Here is an 8304-nt window from a genome sequence, read left to right on the forward strand (position 1 = left end):
GAAACAGATACATCTGATGAAGAGAACAACTCTTCAACAGAAGAAAATATTAATAATCCAGATCATATGGAAACAAATCAAACAGATCCAGATCCAAAAGGAAAAAGAAAATTATATCCTGATAATTTTGAAGACGATTATTTAAGATATTTTAATCAAAACAACGATAGAGACTAATATACTACTAGGTTAATAGGAGATCAAATCGAAAATATTTACACTAATTAATTCAAAACTGAACAAACAGAAGAAACTTCACAACCAGATCCTTATAGCGTAGAAAATCTTAATAGAATAAATGTTGCTCAAGGAGAAGCATATCTAAACATAACTAATATTCCTATATCAGACTATGCAAAATTCATAGATTATTGGGCACAGTCTATGACAATTGTTGTAAAGAACAATAATTGGCCAAACAATGTTGATACCAAAAACGATTCTCGACGAGACAACTTTTGAGTTGGGTCTTTCTTGTTTTTAATATGAATGTGTTAATGACAATAGATGTGGTTAATCCACTAAATAATCGACTTTCAAAGATAAACTTAGGAAGACTGGTTACATGAGAGAAATACAAGTTACAATGGGTTGAACTTTGTAGACTGTAACCGACGTGAATCCCGAAGGAAAAATACATTTCCATGATCGAAATATTCAAATAAAAACTAACTCGAAGCAACTTTTCTACCGGTGAATTTCATTATTTTATTTCAATTTTTATTTAATGTTTTTCTTTGATACATTGTTCTTCTCAATTTTATTTTGTTCATTTTACTTCCTTGACTTCTTCTCATCAATCACGCCAATTTCTCCCATTTTATTCTACTTTTACTTCATCTTCTAGATCGAAATCAAGGCAAAACACAATTAGAAATTCCAGCAACTCCTCTGGATCGACCTTCTTCCACTATCTTACTTTAATTTAATTTATTTATTTTATTACTTGAAGAGGTTTTATTTTATTATTTTTTACGAGTATAACTATGATTGTTAGCTATAATAATATGATCTACTATCATATCCAAACAGGACTCGATCTAAAATCATAAGCAAGAAATATACTGAACGATAATACCAAATAATGTTGAACCGATGTCCGAAGAATATTTGTACATCAAAATTATATGGGTAACGCAACATATATTGAAGCCATAAAGCAATTACAAAAAATAGTTGACATCGAAATTAAGGACTACCCAAACAATATAATCGAAGGAATAAATTGCTCGTAGAACAATTGGAACTCACCGCCATTGTCACCGCAATCTTTACACTTAGACGAAATCAAGACCATGTATTTAGACAACATGCTAGAAGGATAAAAACTATCAGTACCTTAAGGAAGACAATAATAAAAAAAGTACAATACGTGGAAGCCATCACAAAAGACAAAAATAAAAGCACCAACACGTAGAAGACTACCAAGGCGGACTTCAAAATCAATTGAAAGTAGCATGGTAATGTAGTCTACAAAGGGAGAGGCAAGGTATCACCTTTTGGAACACCTTATGACCTTTAGAATCACCTTTAGCATCACCTTTTCCACTACTACTCTATAACTTAGTTCTTTTAGGTTTTTCTTTGTAATATTTCGTTCTCTTTCTTTTGTATCACCATCCTTGTGTAAAATATTTGTGTAAAATCATTTTCGCACCCTTATTCCCCCTGTAATTGGTATCACAATCGACAACCAAGTGGGCTTCAACACACATAAACTCGGAGATAAAAAATAAAATTGAAACGAAAACATGGAAATAAAAGCAACCAACACTAACATATAACTCCCCTGAACAATGTAAATATATAAATTATAAATAATAGAAAATTATATTTTCTACAAATTTTTATGTAAATATTTTAATTTTAAATTGAGAATTTAACTTGTTAGAAAAATATATCTCAAGGATAATCCGATAAAACATATATATTTCTTATCTTATATTCATTCAATTAAACTAATAATCTTACATTTATGTCAAATAAACTAAACATGATAATACAACATTCCTAGTAATGTAACATTTCAGTAATCTCATTCCCGATGATAATCATACATTTTGTGAAACAAACGATCTCTTAAAATTTTTATGTCACCTTCCTCTCTTACTTTGATTTTTGTTTAGTCAACGGTGGTACCAATATTAATATTGATTGTTGACCATCGATGATTATTATTTATCTTGTTTTTTATATTATGTCATTTATTTATTTATTTTTATTTTTTTAATTATAAAAAAGAATTTATATCCTTGTAACATGATTTTCTCTGCTTTTGTAGCATATTTTTTTATCTGCACTTGTGACACAGTTTTTTTTTCGTATGTTCCTCATGTGGTTGTGTTGGTGTTTGCACATAGATTCTCATGATATTTGTTTTTTGCTTGGTTTAGCGGTGACTCAGTGGTCACATATTGTTAGATCCCCTATTGGATAAAAGGTTGTTTATCAATATAATTAGAAATATGTAAGAAGTAATCTATCAAATTATTTGGTTCTCTCACTACTCATTTATCACTCCGTAAAGCGTCCTTATTCGCTGAAGACAAGGAATTTTATAAAGATAATTGTGTTCTTTTGATGTTGGACGTTTAGTGATTATTGTCTCCAATATTTTATTTGAATGTGTTATAATTTTGATTCATTCAATTACTTTTATTAATGAAATACAATTGTAACTGTTTAAGAAGAATGAATTTTAAATAAATAGTATAATCTAATTAAATTTGATTTGGGATCAATTTTTTATTAATTAATAAAATATTGAAAATAAAATTAAAAAAATCATAGTATTTTTCTTAAAGGAGTGTATTATATGCATTTAAAAGATTGAAACATGCAAAATAAGACAACTGATATGAGTCACATTAAAATATCTTTCTAAATTTAAATGGAAGAAAACGTGTGCATCTTCCGCAAAGACCAACTTACCCCAATTTAACACAGATTCGTTAAAAATAAATCAGAAATTGCCACACCAAGTTATATTCTAATTAGACCGAATTATCCTTAAATGGAGGAAGAATGGCAGAGTTAGCGGGCCTTAAATCAAGTTATATTCGAAATCATTCCTAGCTAGATATAATCCTACAACTCTTAACTAACCTTGAAACTACCTCCAATAATGATGTGTTTCCACCAAATTGGGGGTTAGTTTTACTGTATATATAAAATTATTATTGAATTTTCTTTTCACTCCTTTTAAATTATTAAATTTTTAGAAAATAACTTTAATATTTAATTTTATCATTAAGTTTAATTGAGCACCGACAATTATAATAATATTTACATTTAATATCAAAATAATTGAAATTCTTTAAAAATAGATAATACCAATTATAATCCTTAGATTAATCAAAAATAATAATAAAAACATAGCCAAGTAACCTATTTCTGCTGACATCGATTACTGTTGCTGGCGTAAAAGTCATATATTGTTCACCTTTTTTTTTCAGCCCAGTCATCGTCAGCGATCACTATCGTCAATCACACATCATTCAATTAAAAAATTCTCTATTTTTTGCGATTATTCCATCGACTTTTCTTCAGCTAGATGTTATGTTGCTCTTTTCCTTCCTTACTCCTTTGATTCTATGGATGTTGTGGTTATAGGCGAACTAGCATTGGCATCATCATTATCCCTTTTGTCTTTTTCTTTTTATTATTATCATTTCTTAAAATAATATTAGATGATAAAACGAGTTTAATGAAAAAAATTAAAAATCAAGCGACAAATAATCGATATTGATAAGTAGTGATTGAAATTTGGATAACAAAAAAGAAAATGAAGAGAATAAATTTATAATTTACCTATAATATTAAAATGAGTTGATTTAATTTATTAAGCAGACATTACTATTAGTACTGGTTTTTATAAACAAAATTTTCTCTAAAATTTACCTAGAAATTTTAGCGACAAATAGAGTTGAATGGCATCTGCGTTGAGAACGTTAGATGTGCGTGGCTTTGGTTAAATTTGTTGAATAAGAAAAGGAATTATGTAAGCAGCACATTAATTGGGTAGGAGGCCAAACCAGAGCATCTCGAAAATGTGAAATGGGAGAGATTAGCGTTTGCTTGGAGATAGCCTAATGCTAAACATTGAATTTGCATGACCACATTTCCACGCACAGTTAGAAATAGAGTTAGCCATTCAATTCCACATTTATTTTAAAGTAACAACAGGAAAGAGATGAACGAGAACACGCAGATCGGCTTTTCATACAATATTGGACTGGACCACAACCAGCTGAAACAGTTGAGAACAATAAATTCTTGAGTTAAACTAGTCGTCAAAAATGGAAAAGTGGATGGCAACTTTCTCATATTTATGTTGGTCTTTGTATTATCTTAATAATTTAATATAGGCTGCAAATCTTACGTGATTTTAGACAGAAAAAATGACCATCACGTGTCGTTCTGTAGGATTTGTTGCTTTTGATTTACCTGGCTACAGTTCAGCTTGATTGCACCTTATATACTACTGCATCCCCTCAAAGCCATTTGCAGGTACCAAAAGCATGGCTTCTAAACCAGGATTTCTCACAGATTGGCCATGGAAGCCTCTTGGAAGCTTTAAGGTAACATGATTTTCTCTTTCTCTCTTATGTATCTGATATTTGATATTTCTCTCACGCACTTACATATTTTGTCGTTGCAGTACATAATCCTGGCTCCATGGATTACTGAGAGCATATACTCAATCATGGGGAAGGATGCAAAGGACTGGGACTATGGAAACCTTTCGATAATCCCGTTCGTGTTATGGAGAATGTTGCACAACCAGATATGGATCAGCCTTTCTCGTTATCGAACTGCTAAAGGCACCAACAGGATTGTGGACAAGGGTATAGAATTTGACCAAGTTGATAGGGAAAGCAACTGGTAATTCAATATATGTGTTATATTTTGAAGAAAAAAAAACATAAGCTTTAAAAGTGGAATTGTTGACCATGAATGTTATTGCAGGGATGATCAGATATTGTTCAATGCAATTTTGTTTTACCTTGGGATCAAATACGTTCCAGGAGCTTCATACATGCCTATATGGAGAACAGATGGTGTGATTATAGCCATGTTGCTCCATGCAGGTCCTGTGGAGTTCCTTTACTACTGGCTTCATAGAGCACTGCACCATCATTATCTTTACTCTCGCTACCATTCTCACCACCATTCCTCCATTGTCACTGAGCCTATTACTTGTAAGCCACCTCTCCTTTTAAATAATTTGAACTTTAAACTGTAATTATGAAACGATTGTGGGTGTTGCAGCTGTGATACATCCATTTGCAGAACACATATCGTACTTTCTCTTGTTCGCAATACCGATGTTGACGATAGCTCTAACGGGAACTGCTTCCATCTTCGCCTATGCTATTTACATCACTTTCATCGACTTGATGAACAACATGGGCCACTGCAACTTCGAGCTCATTCCCAACTGGTTGTTCTCCGTTTTCCCTCCTCTTAAGTACCTAATGTACACTCCATCGTAAGTCCTCTCTCTTCATGATCAAAATACCTTATTAATGGCAATAAAGATACGAGTTATTAGGCAAATAATCAAGCTTTATTCTTAATTCTTACCTAACAATGTCTCGACTGATACCACATGACATTATAGTGCTGAAAATAGATGTTTTGTGTTGTTGAATAAAACCCTGTAAACGTAGAAGCATCATTAGCTGGTGGATACGTGTCACCTAGTTTTGCTAACAGTTTTTGTACTTTGTACAGCGTGCTTATATTGAAAGCTTGTCTGCATTTGTCTGCCAAGTGGCTCGGTTCTCAATTAATAAATATATCATCCGTTTTTTGTCCTTTGCTTACCTATATTTAATGATCCCTAAAAGGAATTCTTGAACCAATTGCTCTAACTTAATAACATTTCAATAATACCGACTTTAAGTTGAGTTTTTCTGCAGATTCCACTCGTTACATCACACACAGTTCAGGGTCAACTACTCCTTGTTTATGCCAATCTATGATTACATGTATGGCACAATGGACAAAACTTCAGATACCTTGTATGAAAAATCACTCAAAAGAAAGGAGGAATCGCCAAACGTGGTGCATCTGACTCACCTACTCACACCTGAGTCAATCTATCATCTGCGTATTGGATTTGCCTCCTTTGCCTCTAAACCATACTCATCGGTTTGGTACTTGTGGTTGCTCTGGCCTGTTACTTTGTGGTCCGTGATGCTTACATGGATTTATGGTCGAACTTTTGTTGTTGAAAGGAACCGTTTTGATAAACTCAAAGCACAGACATGGGCCATACCCAAATACAGACAACAGGTTATGAACCTTTATTAGATTAACACCATCACTGTTGGTTATGTATGTATAATCTCAATCGTTAACAATGCCGTAATAAAATTTCAGTATCGCTTGATATGGCAAAAGGAGTCCATCAATAACTTAATTGAGGAAGCTGTAATAGAGGCTGATGAAAAAGGTGCTAGTGTGTTGAGCCTTGGCATAATGAATCAGGCAAGTTTTCTCCACTTTCTTCCCCATAATCAGTCACTATGATTGTGTGATGATCACATAAAATAGAATATTGTGCAGAGTGAAGAGCTGAACAAGTATGGTGAGGTGTATGTGAAGAAGCATCCGAAGCTTAGAGTGAAGCTAGTGGATGGGAGTAGCTTGGCAGTAGCAGTTCTTCTTAATATCATACCAAAGGGAACAACACAAGTACTTGTTCGAGGCAAGCTAACTAAGGTCGCTATTGCCGTTGCGTTCGCCCTATGCCAGAAGGGCATTCAGGTTGGTGTATCACGTGAGGATGAATATGAGAAGCTTGATAAGTCATTTGGCACCAACTCTGACGGTAAATTGGTTATGTCAAAGAGTTATAGCTCTTACAAGGTAATCAAAGTCTCAATCATCACTTAAAGGCTCAAGCAGCTCAAATAGTAGTGCTGATGGATTGCTGATATGTTGTAGATATGGTTAGTGGGAGATGAATTAGCAGAAGAAGAACAAAAAAAGGCATCTAAAGGAACACTGTTTATTCCCTTCTCGCAATTCCCACCCAAAAAACTGCGCAAAGACTGCTTCTATCACACCACACCCGCGATGCAGACTCCCATGGCACTTGAGAACGTGGATTCTTGTGAGGTTGGCCTTCAAACTTGGTAATGTTTCGGGTCTACTTTGTAACATATATGCATAAAGAATACAATTTGATTTCATGTGACAGAACTGGCTGCCAAGGAGAGTGATGAGTGCGTGGCGCATAGCTGGGATAGTGCATGGTCTTGAAGGATGGGAGGAACATGAATGTGGTTACACCATCTCAAGCATCGACAAAGTTTGGGAAGCATGTCTCAAGCATGGATTTCAGCCTCTGAGGATCCCAAATCAATCAAAATCCTAGATCACATTTCACATTGATATCATTTGTCTACTTCATAGCTATGGTTCTATGTATAAGTTTTTACCTATATGATATTATCCTTGTATTGGATTGGCCATGTGAGAGTCTCTGTTCCTCTCCCATGCCTCCAATAGTGCGTATTAGTGCTTCTCAGAGTTTAAATAAACTAGCATAAATTTATAAGCTGTTTGTGGATTGTATAACTGCTTTATGGTTGATTATGTTAACTTGTTTTGTGACTTTTCAAACCAATCAATCAACAAAATCCTAAATTTTGACATATGGAGATAAAAATAATATATAATAGGCTTATATCCATCATATCATGCGATTCAAACAAGTTCAAAAGGCATCCGAATCCTTACTGAAAAAAAAATCCAAAATAGAAACACATCAAATTCAAACACAAATGGTCACATTGCCTTTAATGATTTTAGGGTAAACTACACATATAGTACCAAAATTATTAGTTTTATTTTGTTTTAGTCTCTAAACTTTCATTTGTTTCAAAATCATACCTAACTTTTACTTTTTGTTTCAATTTAGTATCCCTCCATTAAAAACTCGATGGCATTGCATTTTTTGTGGGTAAATTATATTGTTCATCCTCACTCCCATTTTGGTCACTAAAGTTTAAAAAATTTCAATTTAACTATTCAACTTTCAAATTGCTTTTGTTTTAATCACTCTAATTTATTTTATTAATAATTTTTGTGACATGACATTTTTATTATTATTTTATCAAATATAATTAAAAAAAAAGGTGCAACGTACAACACATCAAGCATTTCCATTAAGTTTTTAACGATGAGAAACTAAAACAAAACAAAAAGTAAATTAAATGTGCAATTTTCCCATATTTTATTACATGCTTGAAAATGAAGCCTTGCCATAGATCAACCAATTCCCTTCCCATC

General features: G+C 32.9%; 1 protein-coding gene across 1 annotated transcript; it reads left to right on the top strand.

Annotated features, from left to right (window-relative positions):
• The first annotated feature begins 4489 nt into the window (after nt 1-4489).
• On the top strand, nt 4490-7560 carry LOC120119464 (very-long-chain aldehyde decarbonylase CER1-like). The gene is made up of 9 exons (XM_039139285.1): nt 4490-4580; nt 4661-4884; nt 4969-5201; nt 5272-5491; nt 5925-6300; nt 6388-6495; nt 6574-6876; nt 6955-7128; nt 7211-7560. Exons 1-9 carry the CDS (start codon nt 4521-4523, stop codon nt 7385-7387), a joined length of 1875 nt encoding a protein of 624 aa, XP_038995216.1. The 5' UTR covers nt 4490-4520; the 3' UTR covers nt 7388-7560.
• The last annotated feature ends 744 nt before the right edge of the window (nt 7561-8304 follow it).

The sequence above is a fragment of the Hibiscus syriacus genome, unplaced genomic scaffold, assembly GCF_006381635.1.
Source record: "Hibiscus syriacus cultivar Baekdansim isolate YM2019G1 unplaced genomic scaffold, ASM638163v2 tig00110332_pilon, whole genome shotgun sequence".
Classification (NCBI taxonomy): domain Eukaryota; kingdom Viridiplantae; phylum Streptophyta; class Magnoliopsida; order Malvales; family Malvaceae; genus Hibiscus; species Hibiscus syriacus.

Coding starts and splice junctions, on each gene's coding strand:
- LOC120119464 (XM_039139285.1), top strand. CDS start 4,521: ATGGCTTCTAAACCAGGATTTCTCACAGATTGGCCATGGAAGCCTCTT. Junction 6,496..6,573: donor GCCTTGGCATAATGAATCAG/GCAAGTTTTCTC, acceptor AATATTGTGCAG/AGTGAAGAGCTGAACAAGTA. Junction 7,129..7,210: donor AGAACGTGGATTCTTGTGAG/GTTGGCCTTCAA, acceptor TTCATGTGACAG/AACTGGCTGCCAAGGAGAGT.